The 21813-nt window shown below is 44.9% G+C and overlaps 1 protein-coding gene across 3 annotated transcripts; it reads right to left on the minus strand.

Moving 5' to 3' along the window:
- Positions 1–803: 803 nt before the first annotated feature.
- LOC109899247 (PAN2-PAN3 deadenylation complex subunit pan3) lies at positions 804–18427 on the minus strand. Of its 3 annotated transcripts, none has more exons than XM_031836327.1 (18): positions 17511–18425; positions 16270–16391; positions 13466–13538; positions 13011–13192; positions 12593–12731; positions 12016–12248; positions 11813–11917; positions 11577–11634; positions 11106–11267; positions 10847–10963; positions 10659–10760; positions 8766–8931; positions 8256–8343; positions 5732–5871; positions 5421–5550; positions 4043–4107; positions 3812–3950; positions 804–2034 (listed from the first exon to the last, which is right to left on the minus strand). In XM_031836327.1, exons 1-18 carry the CDS (start codon positions 17830–17832, stop codon positions 2014–2016), a joined length of 2364 nt encoding a protein of 787 aa, XP_031692187.1. In that variant the 5' UTR covers positions 17833–18425; the 3' UTR covers positions 804–2013. The 3 variants fall into 3 exon arrangements, with proteins under 3 accessions (XP_031692187.1, XP_031692186.1, XP_020349893.2); XM_031836326.1 differs by lacking the exon at positions 804–2034 and adding an exon at positions 2266–3542 and having other exon boundaries at positions 17511–18423; XM_020494304.2 differs by lacking the exon at positions 804–2034 and adding an exon at positions 3402–3542 and having other exon boundaries at positions 13011–13081; positions 17511–18427.
- Between the last annotated feature and the right edge of the window lie 3386 nt (positions 18428–21813).

The raw sequence follows: 21813 nt of genomic DNA on the forward strand, positions 1-21813 counted from the left end.
GAAGGGGAGAGGCGTGTGTCGGAGAGGGAAGGGGAGAGGCGTGTGTCGGAGAGGGAAGGGGAGAGGCGTGTGTCGGAGAGGGAAGGGGAGAGGCGTGTGTCGGAGAGAGGAAGGGGAGAGGCGTGTGTCGGAGAGGGAAGGGGAGAGGCGTGTGTCGGAGAGGGAAGGGGAGAGGCGTGTGTCGGAGAGGGAAGGGAGAGGCGTGTGTCGGAGAGGGAAGGGGAGAGGCGTGTGTCGGAGAGGAAGGGAGGCGTGTGGTCGGCGAGGGAATGGGAGAGGCGTGTGTCGGAGAGGGAAGGGGAGAGGCGTGTGTCGGAGAGGGAAGGGGAGAGGCGTGTGTCGGAGAGGGAAGGGAGAGGCGTGTGTTGGAGAGGTGTGTGTCGGGGAGAGGCGTGTGTTGGAGAGGTGTGTGTCGGGGAGAGGCGTGTGTCGGAGAGGGAAGGGGAGAGGCGTGTGTTGGAGAGGTGTGTGTCGGGGAGGCATGTGTCGGAGTGGGGGGGAGTGGCGTGTGTCGGAGAGGCGTGTGTTGGAGTGTGTCGGAGTGGGGGGGGGGGGTGGCGTGTGTCGGAGAGGGAAGGGGAGAGGCGTGTGTCGGAGAGGCGTGTGTCGGAGTGTGTCGGGGAGAGGCGTGTGTCGGATTGGGGGGGGGGGGGGGGGGAGTGGCGTGTGTCGGAGTGGCGTGTGTCGGAGAGGGACGGGGAGAGGCGTGTGTCGGAGTGGCGTGTGTAGGAGTGGGGGGGGAGGGGGGGAATAGCGTGTGTCGGAGAGGGAAGAGGCGTGTGTCGGATTGGGGGGGGGGGGGGGAGAGGCGTGTGTCGGAGTGGGTGGGTGGGGGGGGGAAGGCGTGTGTCGGAGTGGCGTGTGTCAGAGTGTCATGAGTTGTTGGGGATATTGATGTGACCTGTTTAAAATTAGGGTTCTAAGCACCACATTCACCAAATACGTCTTCGGTCTCGAGCATTTCACTGAAAACAGTACATGATTCTAATTCCGAGCAGGTTTTAGATCAAGTGGCCCCTAAGTACTGATCTACAGTCAGTTTTACTCTTCAACTCCTAAATGGTTCAGGATAGGCTAGGTGTCGACTCAGATCCTAGATCTGTGCTATGGGGCAACTCCCATGTCGCCTCATGGAGTATTGGGTAGAAAATGCCCCTAATCACTGGCATAGGGTCAGATATGTTGACATCCCCAAGTAGGTCAGGTAAGGTTGGACAGAGTAAACTGATGCTAAATCTGTGCTTAGGACCATCTATCACCTCACGAATTTCCCCCACAGTATCTCCACCTAGAGTCCAGTCCACATCGATCTGACTGGATCAAGGGCGACCAATGACGGCCAAACACATTCAGTCATCGGGCCCCTCCAGCTGTCCGTCATCCTGAGAGAATTCCAAACCATTCAACAGAAGGTCTATTCAATGGGGTGGACCGTCCAATATGTTACACATAGAACAGTGATGTACAGACACAGTTACCTCATCGTGTGACTAGAAGTCTATGATATATACAATACATTTATATCTAAAACACTTTGAACATGTCACCCTTCTGAATAGACCCTTGTTTCTGAATGCATCAGCTACTGCTCACCAATCTTACCCACCCTCTCCCAAATTCTACATTTTTCTTCCTGAAGAGTAAACTCCTTCACTACCCCTTGTGAATTTAAAATCATTGGATTGGTATAAGCAGTTTCCATCGTCTCTCACGCCAATCCCTTATTTTTTAAAACCATGAGAGGGATTGAATAAGTGTGCACTTCAGGGGGAAAATCCCAGATGACCACTGGGAGAGGTCAGAGGTTAAATTCCTGGTTGTCGCTGCTCCGTGTCTCGAGCACATTTTGTCTCACATGATTTTTTAAATGGTCAAATACAAACAGATGTTATTAAAAGCTCTTTACTGACCACTTTGTCCCGTTCCTTGCCCCCTCTGTCCCCACCCCAGCTGGAATTGGTCCACAGCATAACGTTTGTGTTGAGGGAGAAAGACCTTCCCTTCCATGTCCCATCATGCATCACTGCACAACAGCTGAACAAAATGAGGGGAACCAGCAAAAAAATAAAAAATTGTTTCTATATTTTTTTTAAAAGTATCACTTATTCTCAAATGAAGAGGTTGGCAGAGACCCCTCAGGGGAAGGAAGCAGGGGAGCAGGTAAAGAGAAAAAGAGGCAAAGATAAGGAGGACATTCCACATTGAGGCAGAACTGGCACCATTCTCTAGTTTTGACCCAGTCCGTGGGGCTTCATCCCAGCGCTGATGAGCCAGACCTAAATATTCCATCTCACGGAGTTCATCATTGGTGTCACAACATTTTCCACAATAGTGTCCATCATGAAGCAATTAAGGAGCCTGCTGCTTTTATGACCCTGCGCTATATAACAGGGAGAAGATACCCCTTCCTAAGGATCATGTCTAGATAGGATACAGCTTTTGTAAAATTGATGGAAAAAGTTGATTTTTGGTGCATTTTAACTAACCCTGACCCTTTTCCTAAACTGCGGTGTAAGTTATCCTAAACCTGCTACAAAAAGTCAATTTTGCCAAAAAAATGTATCCCTTCTAGACAAAACCCTACCTCAGTGCCAACAGAAACCACAGTTTAACGCAATAGCCCCCCTAACACATGACCTCAATGTTGCATGACCCTTGACCTCCACATCAAGGCATTGAATTGACCAATGGTCTGTCTGAGTCCCCAACCCAGCACTCTACCCAAAAACTCAGTGGTTTGTCCTTTTGAGTGGGAACCGACAAGCAAGGAGGTCCATTTCAGAAATAGGTTCCCTGACCACCCCCTTTGAAAGCGTCCAGTGGTCTGTCCCGTCTCTTAGTGCGTTGGTATGAAGGGGTGTGGTCTCCAGCAGGAAGACACACAGTAAAAATAAAGCCTGATTTTATATTAGGTTCTCAGTGTGTGTGTGTGTGTGTCTGTTCACCACTCTCGGTAGGTTCAGCCTGTAGGCCACTCACATTCATTAAAAAAAGTCAAACATCTTAGTCCATCCTCCACAGAGGGAGAAAAAAATATCTAGAAAAAAATAAAAAATAAAAGCAGGAAAAAGTTAAATCCCACGTGGTGGTTTTATTTTTTAGTATCCGTTTTGTTCCCCAAGTCTAAAAAAAATTAAGCGTTCGTAATCGTTACAGCTTCCGTTTTTGTCCATTACTTGTCATCGCAGCTGCGGGATTTTAGGAAAAATAAAGAAAACAGCTTTAGAAAAGCCTTCCTGGTTGCCAAGACAGTGTATGTGACTGAGGTCCAGCAAGTCCCACCCCCTCTGCCTCTCTCGCCACGCTGAAGATGTCATCACTATGCGCCTGGTCCTCCGCTGTAGTGCAATAATGTGCTGTACGGTTCAGGCAGCCCCACCCCGCTGCCTGTGGGGGGGGCGCTACAGCGGTCCGACAGCGGCCTGCTGCAGCTCCTGAAAGGTATTGTCGAAGCAGCGCTTCAGGTCCGAGTAGGTCACCACCAGAACACTCTTCTCATCCCGAGACACTAAGCTGATCTTCTCAGGCACGCCCGCGTCCAGCTACACAGAGAGGGGAGAGTACTGGTAGACTAGTAGCCAGCTGAGCAACAAGACATACTGGAATAGACAGGTGGCTCACATGGAGAGGGGGGAAATGAGGGTAAGGGCACGGCAGAGGGGGAAATGAGGGGGAAGGGCACGGCAGAGGGGGAAATGAGGGGGAAGGGCACGGCAGAGGGGGAAATGAGGGGGAAGGGCACGGCAGGGGGGGAAATGAGGGGAAGGGCATGAGAAAAAGAGAGAGAAAGATGCAGGGAGAGCTGGCATACTTTGTTGAGGCAGGAAACAATGTGGCTGAGGTCTATCCAGGGGGTTCCAGCCTCGGTCACCTGGTGGAACAGGTGGTCTCTGAACAGCTTCAGCAGGTACCGGTCCCCCGTCTCAGACCACGTATGGTCCTTCTGAAACCTGACACACATTAGCAGAAGTGTGATATGAAGGTGAGAAACAGTTGGTCAGATGTTCTAAATCCAGTCCTAGCGGAGTAGTTCAGTACTTACTCTGGTCTCTCGTTGATGGTGCCCAGTTTGGCCAACAGACGGAAGAGACGACCATTCTGGACCTCCTACAACAGAGATAAAACTGTGTAAGTCATATATTAGGTAACAGCTGTCTTTGTGGGGGAGGGGATATAATGTTGGGGTCTCGTGTACGGACCTGGAAAGTGTTTGTACAGTCACAATCCCTCACAGAACTTGAAACAGTCTAACCAGGTTGTGTCTTGAAGAAGTCAGAGGCTAGGTAGTGCTGGCCAACTTCATTCAGCCGGCTGGTGAGTGATCGTGGCAAAGTTGATTTGATATTGTATAACACATCTCTGGGGCTAGTAGTAAATGGGACAATATTATCATGTTACACATCTTTTAGTTGCTTCATTAAATGCTTTCAATATTCATATATGAATTTCTACCATTTAGTTGGCTTAAGTCATTGAAATTTGGAGTCATAGACATCTTTAAATATTGTCCCACGTACACAGATAATGTACGGATGGTCCCTAACTAGCCATAGCGATATGGAATGTCAAACCAAATTGACAATGGGCATTACAATTGGCTCGTGTGCAGCCAGCTGTGGGCATAGATTCTACAAGTGTCTGGAATTCTATTGGAGGGATGTGACACCATTCTTCCACAAGAAATTCCATAATTTGGTTGATGGAAAAACAGTCTCGGGAGCCACTCCAGAATCTCCCATAAGTGTTAATTTGGCTTGAGATCTGGTGACAGACTCCTTTGACACCCTTCTTTCAAAGTCATTGAAATTTCTTCTAGCTAAAATAATGGGCTACTGGGCATGTTTATACATGACCCTAATTAACTCAGGAACCACACCTGTGTGGAAGCACCTGCTTACAATATACTGTCTCCCTCATTTACTCAAGTGTTTCCATTATTTTGGCAGTTACCTGTACTATACATACACAGTAATATGAACCATTGATGTTCAGAACAGTACTGATAACATGTAGACACACACAACTGATGGACAGACAACAGTGTTGCATTTGAAATGGACTGAAAGGTGGTATTTTCTGTTTAATGCTGAAGACTGCAGAACAGCTCACACACACACACACACACTACTCGGTTTCCTGATATAAGCACCAAAACAAAACAAGAGTAGCGCTGCTGAGGGGGTGTTAAGCAGTGGGTTTGGGGAGGGGGGGGGGGGGGGGGGGACAGTCCGCAGCCAGTGGTTTCACACCCCAGGTCTAAGGTCAGAACAGCAGACGCTGTAGAGGCCAGAGGGGCCTCTACAGAATATCCTGTATTTTCACCCCCCCCCCCCCACAACACTTCTCACGTGACTTCCTTCCATTTACCACCACTCACTCCCACATAGCAGAGGTGGCATCACAAGTGTGTGTTAGTGTACCTTCGCCAGGTCCTCCTCGATGACATCATTTCTCATCTGTGATGCATCCAGCTGTGTGTAGAAGCGAGCTCCAATCATGGGCATGATGTCATTAACGCTGCGCAGCCTAGACTGCTCTGTCAACAGATACCTACAAACAGGTGGTGACTGAGTACATGTGTCAGTGCAAACAGTGTGTTCACTTGTATATCTGAGTGTGTTGCAGATGACGGTGAGAAATGGCTTAGGGGAGGACCCGGTGTCGTCCTTTTCAAGGATGGTTTCTGTCTCTGTGTGTGTGTGTGTGTGTATGTTGTGTCAGTGTGTCTTACAGGATGAGGTTCTTGAGGTCTGATGAGTAGTTGATAGACACCAACTCCATGGCCTTCTGCAGGTTCTCTCTCTGAATGCCAGCCAGAGAGTTACAGGCCAGGGCCAACACCACCTTGCCCAGGGATATCAGGTCCGCTTGCTGCAAGAGCACACACACACACAATTAACAGAACACACTACAGCCAGGGGCCAACTCAACCATTTCAAAAAGAAAATCAGGCCAGCAAGTCAAAACTCAGAGCAAACGCGCGCACGCACACACACACACACACACACACACACACACACACACACGCAGAGATTCAAAATATAAAAATATGGTTACAAGACAGCTGATAGATTGTGTCCACAATATTGCTTGAGGAAGTAAATATATATATTTTTCCCATGATGTAACACTAACAAAACGAGAGCATGGCGGTTTTACTAGTCAGATTTGCAGCCAATTGATCAACCGCGGCGCTATCCATGGTGCTGAAACTCTGCATGGTAGGGTTGGGCATTCCAGATGTTCAAATCGTCATACACGGTATTACCAGTTTAGAAAGGGGGGGGGATATTGGGCATCTGTTACCAGAATGCTAACAAAATTAGCACAAGTAATAGCGAAATTCCATGGCGGCTGCTAGCTAAACATGCTAACGTGTACAAATGAAAATAAACTCAATTGCAAAGACATGCAACCCAGCTCATATAGTTATACATGACCAAAAGTATGTGGACATGCTTATTAAACATCTCATTACAAAATCATGGGCATTAATATAAAGTTGGTCTCCCCTTTGCTTCCGTAACAGCCTCCACTCTTCTGGGAAGCGTTCCACTAGATGTTGAAACATTGCGAAGGGGGACTTGCTTCCATTCAGCCACAAGAGCATCAGTGAGGTCAGGGACTGATGTTGGGCGATTAGGCCTGGCTTGCAGTCAGCGTTCCAACTCATCCCAAAAGTGTTTGATGGAGTTGAGGTCAGGGCTCTGTGCAGGCCGGTCAAGTTCTTCCACACCCATCTCGAGAAACCATTTCTGTACGGACCTCACTTTGTACATGGGGCATTGTCATGCTGAAACAGGAAAGGGCCTTCCCCAAACTGTTTTCACAAAGATGGAGTCACAGAATCGTCTAGAATGTCATTGTATGCTGTAGCGTTAAGATTTCCCATCACTGGAACTAAGGGGCCTAGCCCGAACAGTGAAAAACAACCCCAGACCATTATTCATCCTCCGCCAAACTTTACAGTTGGCACTATGAATTGGGGCAGGTAGCGTTCTCCTGGCATTCGCCAAATCTCGATGTGTCTGTCGGGACTGCCAGATGAAGTGTGATTCATCACTCCAGAGAACACGTTTCCACTGCTCCAGTGTTCAATGGCGGCGAGCTTTACACCACTCCAGCCAACGCTTGGCACTGCGCATGGTGGTCTTAGGCTTGTTATATATATATATATATATATATATAAAAAATGTGGACACCCCTTCAAATTAGTGTATTCGGCTATTTCAGCCCCACCCATTGTAGCTGGCTACATTCTTTATATTATAAACATTAGAAATATGATGGCCATGCATCATTCTTTGTAAAAAAAATAACTTCCTTTTTCATTGTACGCTCATTTCCCTGATCACTGTAGACTTTCAATATAAAAACGCAAACCGTCAATACACACCTGGACTGCTCCCGCTTTCTCCCATTGTGCTATTTACAAACAAACACATGACTGGCTCAACTGTTGTGGGGAACTATGCTTCCTAATGTAAAATAATGTGACAGGTGAAATGAAGAATGTGATCTGCTTTATCTCCTAATGTATTGCACAAGTTGACTGCAGGTATTTACTTAAAGTAGCTACAGATGTTGAATAACTAAAAAGAAATCATTTCAACAGTATTGAAAAACCGTCCCGTGGCCATTCCCAAATACTCCGGTATACCGCCCAAACCTAATCCATGGTGTGGAATATCTGTTACTAGATCTATGTGCTCATTTGTTTGTTTAGCAGAGAATCTGATGTTCTCTAACAAAGTGACCACAATAAGTCGATACGCAAAGTAAAAATAACCACAACAGTGTTCATTTCCCCTGCTAACCAGGTCCATGGAGGGAGAAAATTAGCAACATTTATCTTGACATCTCAGTCAGAGGCTAAACATAATGTCATCTTCACTAGGCTGTAATAACATTTTACCAAAAATCGGCCAACGTGCTTCATAAACTAGGCTAAAAATCAACAAAAGTGTGGTGACAGAACTCGAGTTGATTAAATTGCAACAGAAACCATTAGATTCAGGATTCATGTGTACATTTCCCCATTTATAGTGGTATAATCAGATCAGATCTTATTTCCACTGGTATTGTGCTTTTAAAATTGCATTTGAACAGAAATACCAGGAGGGGTTTACAATTATCTTGGGAAGAAAAATTGGTAGGTTTTCCAGAAAATATGAAAAAACCCCAGAAAAAAACAAACACTTGAAGCTGAACTAGGCCATGTTGTGCCAGACTGACATGTGGGGGGGTTACTGTACCTGGTACTGTGGCATGAGGGTCACATGGTTGGTCTGACTGTTGTCAAACGTTAAGACATCAAACACCCCTACACAGTTCACTCGTAACCTGCAGGGAGAAAAAGGCATGTTGAGTGTGTGTCAAACGTTAGCGGGATGTCAGCGTGTGTGGTTTCTCCCCCTTCTGAGAAAAGGAAGCCAGGACTAGTATAGAACTTCTGCTTTCACTGTAGTTTACAGTAAATAACCCAGCAGATACTATCAGCACTACAACAAACATCAGGGGGCTTAGACACATTGGTTTCTGCACAGTTCTCTAGCGAGGAACGCAGGACTAAACCAGAGACAGCAACTGTGACTGGTTAGAGGTTGCATGAAAAACACTTCAGTTTCTCTGACCACACTGTCACATTCAACATTTGTGTTTACACCTGGTTTCAGAGAATATGAATCTTGCTGGGATCAATAACGTTGGTCAGCAACGTCTGTCTGTGTGTGTGTGCGCTCGATGCGTGTCTGTGAGGTGCGTACCTGGTCTTGCCGGTGATGAGGATCTTGCTGGGGTCCATGACCCTACAGGCCAGACCAGCAGTGTGGATAGTTCTGAGGGCTGAGCTCAGCTGGACGATGTAGGCCCAGATCAGAGACTCGGGGAGCAGACCTGCGTGCTGCCGCGGTGGAGTGGGCTCGTGCTGTCCTACGGGGGGAGAACAGGACACACGAATTACAGTGACTAAATCAATGGAGGCCAGAAGGTAGGGGGGGGGGGGGGGGGGGAAATAGCTTTGCGTGTGAGTTAGCCTTAATTCTCACACAGCATCCAGCCTAAGTGACAAGCTCACCGTTGAACTCACCTTACTTCTCCAACCAGGACGACATAAAACAAAGAGGTAAGACATATAGATTGAGACATGGCATGTAGCTAGAGTTTTCATATGTGGAGTTTACATTTTTCATATTAAATGCGAAATTTGTGTTCTTTTTCAAAGATTTTTCACAAAAAACAAGCGCATGTCAACGGAGCACTGAGTGTACCACAAGCTTTTTATTTGACATTTAATTCAGTTCGTGTTCATTTGGCTTTTTGCAAACTGCAAAAACAACTTTGCAAATGACGACCACAACATGTAAAATCCTCAAGTCGCTGCGAGAAAGCAGCACTGGTGCTTATTTTCAGATGGGTTAGGTTACGAAATCAGACTTTTTGGATATAAAATGTTGATGTTAGAGAAAGACCCCACTGAACGATTCAGAACATTTGTCTTGGTGAAAATGGATTTTACAACATAAGGAAGTGAACTCATCAAAGCACATTGTCACCAACTCTGGGCAGAGTGGATGGACACCCTACATTGAGGCTTTCCAATAAAAGGGTTTAACAAAAAAAAATGGTATCAACTTGACAGTAAATGTCAGATGCTTACTTCAAACACCCAGTTGTTGAACACTTGAGGTGTTGCTGTATTGCGATAGACTTGCAGAGCTATTAGTATGACCCTTATTGTTGCTGTGAGGCCACAGAGGGGTGTTGTAGTGTGACAGTAATACTGACAGTTAAACACTTGTTGCCGTGAGGTCAGTGAGGCCAGAGGTTCTGCTTCCTCTGGCTGTGTCCCTCCTATAGCAGGTAGTTGGGCCTGGCTGGTAGCTATAGCACCAGTCTCAGGATCACTTTCAGCCACAGCTTCCCCTGACTACAGCTTGAACACACCATCAACACACCCTTACACAGACCAGCAACACACCCTTACACAGACCAGCAACTGTCAGTGCTGGAACACTCCTCCTCCCAACCCTCACACAGAAACCATCCACACTGGCAAGCACACTGGTTTCGGTTAGGAAAATGTGGCACCAGACATTTTGACTGGCAACATGTTAATTTACCAGACATTTGAGAAAGTTTACCAGACCCACATGCATTGGGTGTGTAACCTGATCAGGGCGTCTACCCACGGTGCTCAGAATGACACAAATCACATTTAGAATATGGTCATTCATATTACCAGAACATACCAGTGGAGAATGCAATGTGCGGTCCTTCTTATCCAATTCTGATGTCACTTTGAACATGTTCGAGTAACTGCCCACATGTACATGTTCCTCAGCCAACAAGACAAGTAAAGAACAGCAAAATCACTAGCCCATATCAATCTACTATAGTAGAAAAGGTGGCCAGCTTGTGGAGAAAGAAATGGCCTATGTAATAGGAAGTAAGGTAAGATATACCCCAATATGTACGAAAACATTCCGTTTTCAAACTACTAAGAGTATATCAAAATGCACACTGCCATGCGACACGCTGATGAAGCACGACTTTCATTGCCGTGTGATGACGTATTCAAAACAACTCAGAAGTGTGTCGATACGGAGAGTGTGTTGGTGGGTGCGTCAGACTCAGTGGGGAAGGGTGGGGGGACTCACCCCACTTCCTCTTGGTGAAGTAGGAGTCGGCCGCGGGGTCGTTGAAATGCCGGCTGAACATGGTCTCTGCCCCCGCATGGAAGTCATAGGAGAACACCAACGCTGAGAGAAACAGGAGGTTATCATGGGGGCTTCTTAAGGATCAAACATACACACACAGAGCCGCCCTACCCATACACACGACTCACAGTGATCTCCAAAGGCCTTGGTGGTGAAGACCTCCCTCAGGGTAACAGCGTTGGAGTGCTGGATCTTCTTCCACATGTCCACCAGCATCATACACTTGGTGTTCACCAGCCTGAAACCTGGACGCACACAAGACATTCAAAGAAGATGACCACTCAAGATTCCTTCTATTTTCAAAGACGGAAAGAAAATACATCCCATACCAAATATAAGATCATTTAAAATTGTGTGTGTTCATCTTGTGTCATACGAGCAACTCACCATGTATCCTCCTCAGGCAGTACGGTAGGTCGTCCTTGCTGTTGACAGCCTTGTAGCAGGAAGTGATATAGCTGAAGTTGCTGGTCTTCTGCAGGCGGTTGGGAGGAGGGACAGGCTCCAGGGGAAACAGGCTGTGGTAGCTATCCACCTCAGATGGAACACCTGGGACAGGGATACACGGCATGACAACACACCAGCACACAAACAGCGCCAAAATAACCTACATCAGTTAGCATGCAGCTTAAGTTACAAGTTTTGACACTTGGACAACTTGAGTGTTCTATGAACCAACTATAGTGACTATTTGTGTGAACTGTCAGGAATAGTAAAGACAACGACACGTTTCAGGATGCGAGTCTCACTTTCAGTCTGCTGTGAAACCCCAAATGGACAGAGGCCATACCATCAATACAACCACAATAACAGCCCCCACCCACCTCGGTTGAGCCAATCAGGGAAGGGATGCTTTACCTGTGTTCTCTGACTGGTCAAGCTGAGCCATGGTAATCAGATGTCTGTTAATCAGCTCCTAGAGGGAACCACAGGAAATGACATCAGCTATCAACACAGCACAGCGGGAGAATGGAGGTTTAGAACAGACAGAGAGACACTAATATGGAGACAGGGCGAAAAAGAGAACAGAAATGGAAACAGAGTGTGTGTTTCAGACAGAAAGAACTAGGTGGAGGAAGAGAGGGTGGGCGTACCTGTCGGAGCTCATCAGCCATGAAGAAGGATGGGGCGTTGGCTTTGGGCTGCATGTAGGCCACGTGGGGAGCAGTGGGGGGGTAGATGTGGTAGGTAGGAAACACCTGCACAGAAACACATTTAATGACTGCACTTCCTATTCATGGAGTAATTAAAACTAATAGGTCATGCTGTCAGTAAGGGCAGACTAAATGGAACGTACCATCCCGGCCATGGGAGCGGGGGTGTTATCCGTGTAGAAATAGGTGGTCCCCCCCACCGTCTCCTTCTGGATGATGTGGGCCCCCTGGTCAGACACACTGGTGGACACCATGTAGTTGGCTGGGTTGGGGTTATTGGGGTTGGGGGTGTGGCTACGCCGGCGAGGGGCAGGTGAGGTTTGGGGGGTGATTTTAGGGGAGTGGAGAGGGGTGGACCCCGCAGAGAGAGACATCCCTGTATGGGGGATACCAGAGAGGGTGTGTTAAACAGAGGTACAGAGTGCATTGGAGTACCTACGTACATTGTTATGACTAACTAGTGACAGACTAAGGTGGAATTCATCATGGAACGGACTTGAATAATACATTGTTGTTTCCTATAGAGCATCTCCACTGTATGGAGTCAACTCACTCGGCTAGCCAGAAGAATAATGGGAGGTGACATCAATAGAGAACCTTTACACTGCTAACTCACTCACCCTGAAAACCTGGCATATCCATGATAGTGCAAACGGAGAAAACCTAGAAGTGTTCTAAGTTAGAATTAAGTGTTGATTTTTTTTGTAGTGGATGGCTCACCAGGTGCGAGGGCGGTGGAGCTGCTGAGGCCGAGGTGGGGGAAGAGGGGTGATGGGAAGGCCGGACCACTGGACTGGACCATAGTGGCCATGCGGGGAACCCCCTTAGGGATGAACTCATTGGCTGTAGGGTTAGGACCCTGGAGAGAGGGAGAGAACGAGAGATGCATAACCCTAGGATTAGATTTCATTGTTCTTCTTGCCTTCATCAGATATTCTATTTGTTTATTTTCCTTATATGCGGATTTGGCTTCATCACAGTTTACAAAAACAAACCGTGACCGGATGTTGTAATCTAGAGAAAATGCACACAAACGAACCACAACAGATGGGTTTAGTTTGGACCATTTCCCCCTTAGGAGCTCAAACACTTCCCCTTGGTTGATGACCACACCAGGAACCTGGGTAGTGGTGCTCACCTTTCTCCTTTGTGATATGCTCAGAGCACCAAAGTCACTGAAGAGTGAAGACATGGGGGAATTCCCTGGATCTGGAAGAGGACATAGAGGGAGAGGGAATGAAGACTGTGTTGTCCACGGAGAGTTTTCCATCGACCCACAACTCTGACCTGGTCCAGCTGCCAGGGTTCCATGGAATAGATCTGTCAGTGATGTCATGGGTGTTCCAATCAAAGAGTTAGAAGTTGCACCAATTATAATTCTACAGTTATTAGTTTCAAAGATCTGTTATACTCCAGTGAATCCCAACAGCAGTCCTCGAGAACCCCAAACATACCTGCTTCAACTCATTGAGGGCCTGATAATTAGTTGACAAGTTGAATCAGATGTGCTTGTACTGTTGGGGGTACTTGAGGACCGGAGTTGGGAACCACTGAGCTATTCCATGAAGTTTCCTCTAGGTACTGGGTTCTTACCGTGAGCGCTGTGGCTGAAGTTCTTGGCACCGTCGTCAAGGAGACTGGGAGAACTGCTGCTGTTGGTGATTCTCTACAATAAAAATACAAAAAAAATGTAAGCATCTGTTTTAAGTATCTTAGTTACCTAGCTACCATATTCTAGCAAAGACCGCAGCCCTGATGTTCCCAAAAGGAACCCGTCTGAAGCAAAGATAATTCCCATTAGAAGCCACTGTATCTGCATCACTGGCTGATGGTCTTGGAATTCAGCATAGGTGTATGCACCTGGTCAAATTGTAGATACAATAGTACTGCATCCCATTAGTGATCTGCCGGGTTTGACTAGAAGGGACTTTTCTCAGCAGGTTAGGAGAATTAAGGATAGCTAAATGTAAAAGGTGTCCCCGACGCCACTCGAAAATATGTACACTGAAAAATAAACAACTTCAAAGATTTGACTGAGTTTGAGTTCATGAGGAAATCAGTCATTTGGAATAGATTCTTTAGGGCCTTATCTATGGATTTCACATGACTGGGAATACAGATATGCACCTGCAGGGGCGTGGATCAGAAAACCAGTCAGTCTCTGGTGTGACCACCATTTGCCACATGCAGCGCGACATCTTTGCATAGAGTTGATCAGGCTGTTGGATTGTGGCCTATGTAATGTTGTCCCACACCTCTTCAACGGCTGTACGAAGATGCAGGAACTGGAACATGCGTCGATCCAAAGCATCCCAACTATGCTCAACTGGTGACATGTCTGGTGAGTATGCAGCTTCCTGGAATTGTGTACAGAACCTTGCGACATGGGGCTATGCATTATGCTGAAACATGAGTTGGTGGCACAATGGGCTTCAGGATCTCGTAACATTATCTCTGTGCATTAAAATTGCCATCAATAAAGCATGTTTGTTGTCCGTAGTTTATGCCTGCCCATACCATAACCCCACCACCACGGCACTCTGTTCACAACAGCAAACCACTCGCCCACACACACTGTCTGTAATCTTCTCAGTACCGTTAAAACTGGGATTCATTCGTGACACTTCTCCAGTGTGCCAGTGGCCATCAAGGTGAGTATTTGCCCACTGAAGTCTGTTGCGAGTCAGGTCAAGACCCTGGTGAGGATGACGAGCACGAGTTTCCCTGAAAAGGGTTTTCGAAAATTTGTGCAGAAATTATTTGGTTGTGTAAACCTAGCTTTATCAGCTGTCCAAAGTGGCTTGTAGCAGACCATCCCGCAGCTGAAAAAGCCAGATGTGGAGGCTCTGGGCTAGTGTGGTTACACATGGTCTGCGGTTGTGAGGCCAAATTCTCTAAAATGATGTTCAAGGTGGCTTATTGTATAGAAATGAACATTCAATTCTCATTCCTGCAGTCAGCGTGCCAATTGCAAGCTTCCTCAAAACGTGAGACATCTGTGGCAGTGCAGTGTGACAAAACTGCACATTCTAGAGTGGCCTTTTCTTTCCCCCAGCACAAGGTGCACCTGTGTAATGATCATATTGTTTAATCAGCTTTTTGACATGTCACACCTGTCAGATGGGTGGATTATCTTGGCAAAGGAGAAATGCTTATTAACAGGGACATAATACAAAAAAGTGCTCAAAATTGAGCGAAATAAGCTTTTTGCACATATGGAACATTTCTGGGATATTTTATTTCAGCTCATGAAAACAACAATGTTGCGTCTTTATTTTTGTTCAGCGTAGCTACAACCAGGCCTGCCCTGAGAACAATCTTGGTTTCCACTAATGTGATTCTGCTAAAACCTGCATAATTGCGTGATTGAAATAAACAAACACCTAGCACTACATAATTATCCCATTTTCTTTAGGTCAAATACTTGAGACTAGTGTTGGGGAGACCTCTACTCCAAATAACACGATATCCGATATAATCGTTTTGTGCCTGTGCAATTTGTGCTAATTCCCAATTTTATACTCATTGTCATTAAATAATCATGGTTTGGCAGGAAAATAAATAAGGCTTAGTTATTTCATTTAGAATAAATTTTCAACATATTGATAAAGACTAGTTAAATAAAATCAGTTAGGCAAGTCAGTTAAAACCTCTTGAAGCTAGGGGGCACTACTTTTGTTTGGAAAAATAACTTTCCCAAAGTAAACAGCCTATTTCTCAGGAACAGATGCTAGAATATGCATATAATTGACAGATTAGGATAGAAAACACTCTAAAGTTTCCAAAACTGTAGAAATATTGTCTGTGAGTATAACAGAACTGATATTGCAGGCGAAAGCCTGAGAAAAATCCAATCAGGAAGTGACTCTTATTTTGAAACCCCTGTGTTCCTATGCATCCCTATTGCCCTTTGAAATGGATATCAACCAGATTCCTTTTTCTATGGCTTCCCTAAGGTGTCAGCCTTTAGACAGTTTCAGGCTTTTATTTTGAAGAATGAGCGTGAACGAACACATTGCGTAAGTGGACAGGTGGGGGCTCTCAGAGTGATTTGTGCGCAAAAGAGAGAGACGGCCATTGTTACTCCCGGTCCTAAGTGAAAAGCCAAGGTTCCCTGATAACACAGATCACTGTCTTTAGACCAGTACTGAACCAGACTTTCTGATAAACAGACAAGAATAAGTTCACCTCTACCACATCAGCCAAGTAGCACTATTATTCAGTATTTGACCCTACTGCAGATCTAAAGATAGTACCTGAACAATTCAGTAGAATGACAAAATCATATATACACATATATACAAATAAAACTAACAAGAATCTCAAAGTCACTTTGAAACAAAAGTAGGTACCTGTCGAGTCAGTACGGTTTAGTTGGATTCTGAGGCTGGTCATACCTGCATGATAGAGTATTTAGACTCTGCCGGGCTCCCGAAGCCGTTGACCCCAATGAAGCTGCTGCTGAAGTAGGAGTTGGTCAGATTGGCGTCGCTCAGGGTCCCACCCTCCATCCCAGGGACTGTAGAGGACAGAGACAATGGGTTCAGAATCAGCTACTAGCTTCTACTAAATAGGGTCTGGGTGGTCCTGGTAAACATTCAAACCCCCGAGCTGACAAGGTACAAATCTGTCATTCTGCCACTGAACAGGCAGTTAACCCACTGTTCCTAGGCCGTCATTGAAAATAAGAATGTCTTCTTAACTGACTTGCCTGGTTAAATAAAGGTTAAATTAAAAAATATGCCATACAGACTAACATATCACCCTTATAAAGAGTGGCAGGGGTCTCGTTAATTGAATGGTTGTGTGATGCAAAATGCATATAATGCACATAAGTGTCTGAACTAATTTTGTAATCATGAGGCCATAGCTTGTCTTCATTTACAGGACAATTACAGATGAGTAGCCAATCAGCACGCTTCTTGAGAAGATGTAAACACTTCAACTTTATCCAGTTTCCGTGTGCACAAATGATAATATCCACCTTGCAACTGAACACGTGGCATTGTGCAGAGTTAAATCAAATAAAATACAGCTGTGGTGGTTGAATTATTTTGCAAGTGATGATGCTAACTAGTTAGGAACTAAGTAAATTGACTTCACTGCAGCAGATGTTTGGTTAGCATGTAAGCTAGCTAGTCACATTAAGCATGAAGACAAGCATCATAAAATGAATCGCTTCCAAAACGATTCAACATTAACTAGCTTTGCTAGTTAACGTTAGATGCACGCATTACTAACTATAGTAGTTACCTAATGCAAGAAGACGCAAACAACTTTTTTTTTCCGCCAGAAGAACTTTTCTAACCATAGCTAGCTACATTAGCCAATGATTGTCTGAATTTTCCCACTGATCTCTTGTAGCTGTCAAATACAAAAACACTCAAATTGCTAACTAAATGCATTTACTGAATGAGCTCAAATTCTGGACGAAAAGCTTAGCGCTCAGACACTAATTAGTTATGATTGAAAAACATGTTTAACCCACGCTGTTTTGGGGGGGAAAAAGAGGCCTCAAAGAATCCCCGGGCTCAGTGTTAACAAAGCCCCTCACACGCCCAAAAAGCAACAACCACCGATGAGGCTGTGCTTAGGCCCTGTCGTATAGGACGGGTACAAACAGACGAAGTATACTCACTGGTTAACATCTGTCCCTCCAGAACGGTGCCTGCAGGCCCCAGAGAGTCGCCCTTTTTGGGGACGTTCGGTACCCCAACCGGGCAGGCCGGGGGTGCACTAAGCGGATACGTCACGGCTCCTCCAGACATGGATAAAGGGACAGGACTTGCTCCACTGTGAAGGGACATGCTTGCCATAGACGGCTCCTCATGCAAAAACTGACACTCGTCCCCATAAAAGCAAGTCTTATCCTTTGCGTAGTATCGGCAGAACTTCACCTTGACGCAGGGTATTCCGACACCCCCGAGTGGAGCAGCTGAAGCTGGGAGTCCACTGTTCATGACACCGCTGCTGCCGCCGGAAGATATTCAAACATAGAGAGACGTCGATTGCTAGGTAGCTTGCTCTCGAGTAAGGTTCGTAATGTCAATGCAAATCGATATGCAACAGCAAATATGTTTGGTCCAAGCTTAAAATGAGATTACTCACATTATCCGACTAGAAGACAAATAATTAAGATAACTAAGGGCATTGCGTTTGACAAATCCTGGTCGCTGTTGTCGCTATTCATGTAGCTAGCTAGCTAGCCCGTTGTTTAGCCTCGTTCACGCTGCTGCTGTTGTTGTTTTCTGCTCTCTGGCTAGTTACTCCGCTTAAAAAAAGTGGCTTATTCATTTAGCCGAATCAGTTGCAAAACGTTTCTTAAAATGGAAGCAAACGAAACGGGGAGCGACCTACCTGAATGTATCCAATATAAACTCTAATTTTGCTCTGTTTGCATCTGTTTGGTTCTTAAACGGTTTCCGAAATGAATAGACCCTAGTTTGTAATGCATTATGGGAAGCTTCCAAGATTTTAAGGTTACTGCAAAAGTCAGCTGCGTTTGGAGCGGCTTTGAGGGACAGACTCAGTTCGTAGCTTTTGGTCTGTGGACAAAACCAACGATTTCCAATACAGAAAGTCGTCATCCAAACCCAGTCATGCGGTTATAGGCTTTGCAGTCGTGTTTGAGATGAGTGCACGTGCCGTTTGATATTACACCTCTGTGATGTAGCAAACCACAGATGTCACAATGTAGCAAGCGTAACATTTCACTTGGTCTGTAATATTGTAGCAGCACAGTATCCCCTTGACATTTCATCAATCATTGGATTACTCGTGATTTGTATTACGTTGGCAACTATGAAAGTATACTGAACAAAAATATAAACGCAACATGTAAAGTGTTGGCCCCATGTTTCATAAGCTTAAATAAAATATCCCAGAAATGTTCCATATGAACCAAAAGCGTATGTCAAAAAATGTGTTCACAAATGTGTTTACATTCCTGTTAGTGAGCGTTTTTACTTTGCCACGATAATCCACCCACTTGGCAGGTGTGGCATATCAATAAACTGATTAAACAGCATGATCATTACATAGGTGCACAATAAAAGGCCACTCTAAAATGTGTAGTTTTGTATCACAACACAATGATACAGATGTCTCAAGCTTTGAGGTCCACCAGAGAATTGACATTTTTCCCTGCCACTGGCTTCCCAGTGGGTGGACCTGACTCCCAAATGGGTGGGCCTATGCCCTCACAGGTCTACCCAAGGCTGTGCTGCTGTCAAATCAAATGTTATTGGTCACATGTGCCGAATACAACAGGTGTAGTTCTTACAGTGAAATGCTTACTTACAAGCCCTTAACCAACAATGCCGTTTTAAGAAAATACCCCCCAAAAAATAAAAGAGAAGAATAACAAATAATTCAAGAGCAGCAGTTAGATAACAATAGCGGGGCTTTATTCAGGCGGTACAGAGTCAATGTGCGGGGGAACTTGTGTTGAGGTAATATGTACATGTAGGTAGAGTTATTAAAGTGACTATGCATAGATGATAACAGAGATTAGATGTCGTGAAATACATAGATTAAGGCAACATTTATTTATTCCAATTGACTGATTTCCTCATATTAACTGTAACTCAGTAAAATCGTTGGAATTGTTGCATGTTGCATTTATATTTTTTTCAGTATAATAACTTGATAGAGAACGTATTTACTTGCCCAAGTCAAGCACTGGCCGCCTACAATAATAATGTTATTATCAGAGGTAACATAGTACGCGTGAATCTGGGACACTCAAGTTAATATGATATGTTATGTTTGGTATGGTTACATAAGACAGAAGAATCTCACCATGGACAACTGTAGAATTTTAGCTAATTAGAAACTTTTCAACTACTTGGCATGTTAGCTAACCCTTCCCCTAACCTTAACTCCTAACCGTAACCTTAACCCTAACCCCCTAGCCTAGTTAACGTTAGCCAGCTAGCTAATATTAGCCACAACTATTTGGAATTCATAACATATCACAAACTTTCCACAATTTTTACATATGTGTTTTGCAAATTCGTAACTTATCATACGAATTTTAATTCATAACATATCATACGAAATGGATGATGTGACATCGACAAATTAATACATAGCCTACCATACAAAAACGCAACATATCATACTAAATGGAGTGTCTCAGATTTACATAAAGAATAATGTGAAATGCTCTGAGACCAGGTTGTGTGCTGGGAAGAAAAGTGCAATCATCACCCTGAAAATGAAGTTTAGAGGCTCAATTCAATCCAACCATTTACCCAGTAGCTAGTAGCTACCCAGTAGCTCTTTTTCCAATGGCCAAATTAACTCACAGATTCGTCTTCAGTACTGTATAAAACCCTACAACTACTGCCACCCAGGGCGACCCTCTCACAGGTATGCTGTCACTTTTCAGAATTAGAAGTGTGGGAACAGGATGAACATGTTAAATAAAGGTAAAACAATAAATATATATACCAGTCAAAAGTTTGGACACACATTCAAGGGTTTTTCTTTATTTTTAATATTTTCTACATTGTAGAATAATGGCGAAGACATCAAAACTATGAAATAGCACATATGGAATCATGTAGTAAAAAAAAAAAAAAAGGTGTTAATTCAATTATATTTAATATTCTTCAAAGTAGCCAATCGTTGCCTTGATTACAGCTTTGCACACTCTTGGCATTCTCTCAACCAGCTTCATGAGGTCTCACCTGGAATGCATTTCAATTAACAGATGTGCCTTGTTAAAAGTTAATTTGTGGAATTTCTTTCCTTCATAATGTATTTTAGCCAGTCAGTTGTGTTGTGACAAGGTAGGGTTAGTTTACAGACGATAGCACTATTTGGTAAAAGACCAAGTCCATATTATGGCAAGTACAGCTCAAATAAGAAAAGAGAAGTGACAGTCAATCATTACTTTAAGACATGAAGGTCAGTCAATCCGGAACATTTCAAGAAAGTTTCTTCAAGTGCAGTCTCAAAAACCATCAAGCACTATGATGAAACTGGCTCTCATGAGGACCACCACAGAGAAGGAAGACTCAGAGTTACCTCTGCTGCAGAGGATAAGTTCATTAATTACCAGCCTCAGAGATTGCAGCCCAAATAAATGCTTCACAGAGTTCAAGTAACAGACACATCTCAACATCAACTGTTCAGAGGAGACTGTGTGAATCAAGCCTTCATGGTCGAATTGCTGCAAATAAATCACTACTAAAGGACACCAATAAGAAGAAGGAACTTGCTTGGGCCAAGAAATACGAGCAATGGACATCAGACCGTTGGAAATCTGTCCTTTGGTCTGATGACTCCAAATGTGAGATTTTTAGTACCCAACTGCCATGTCTTTGAGACACAGAGTAGGTGAAGGGATGATCTCTGCATGTGTGTTCCCACCGTGAAGCATGGAGGAGGGGGTGTGATGGTGTGGGGGTGCTTTGCTGGTGACACTGTCAGTAATTTATTTAGAATAAAAGGCACACTTAATCAGCATGGCTACCACCGCAATCTGCAGCGATACACCATCCCATCTGGTTTGCGCTGAGTGGATCTATCATTTGATTTTCAACAGGACAATGACCCACCACGTTTCCAGGCTGTGTAAGGGCTATTTGACCAAGAAGGAGAGTGATGGAGTGCTGCATGACCTGGCTTCCACAATCACCTGACCTCAACCCAATTGAGATGGTTTGGGATTAAATGGACCACAGAGTGAGGGAAAAACAGCCAACATATGTGGGAACTCCTTCAAGATTGTTGGAAAGTATTCCAGGTGAAGCTGGTTGAGAGAATAAAATAAAAAACAATTTAACCTTTATTTTACTAGGCAAGTCAGTTAAGAAAAAAATCTTATTTTCAATGACAGCCTAGGAACAGTGGGTTAACTGCCTGTTCAGGGCCAGAACGACAGATTTGTACCTTGTCAGCTCGGGGATTCGAACTTGCAACCTTTCGGTTAC

The sequence above is a fragment of the Oncorhynchus kisutch genome, linkage group LG11 (assembly GCF_002021735.2).
Source record: "Oncorhynchus kisutch isolate 150728-3 linkage group LG11, Okis_V2, whole genome shotgun sequence".
Lineage (NCBI taxonomy): Eukaryota > Metazoa > Chordata > Actinopteri > Salmoniformes > Salmonidae > Oncorhynchus > Oncorhynchus kisutch.

Excerpts from the sequence above, each read along its gene's own strand:
- LOC109899247 (XM_031836326.1), bottom strand. The coding sequence starts at position 17,832 with ATGAACAGTGGACTCCCAGCTTCAGCTGCTCCACTCGGGGGTGTCGGA. Across the intron at positions 12,249-12,592 it reads CTCCACCGCCCTCGCACCTG|GGATGTCTCTCTCTGCGGGG; the intron begins GTGAGCCATCCA and ends TCCCCCATACAG. Across the intron at positions 5,551-5,731 it reads GACCTCAAGAACCTCATCCT|GTATCTGTTGACAGAGCAGT; the intron begins GTAAGACACACT and ends ACCTGTTTGTAG.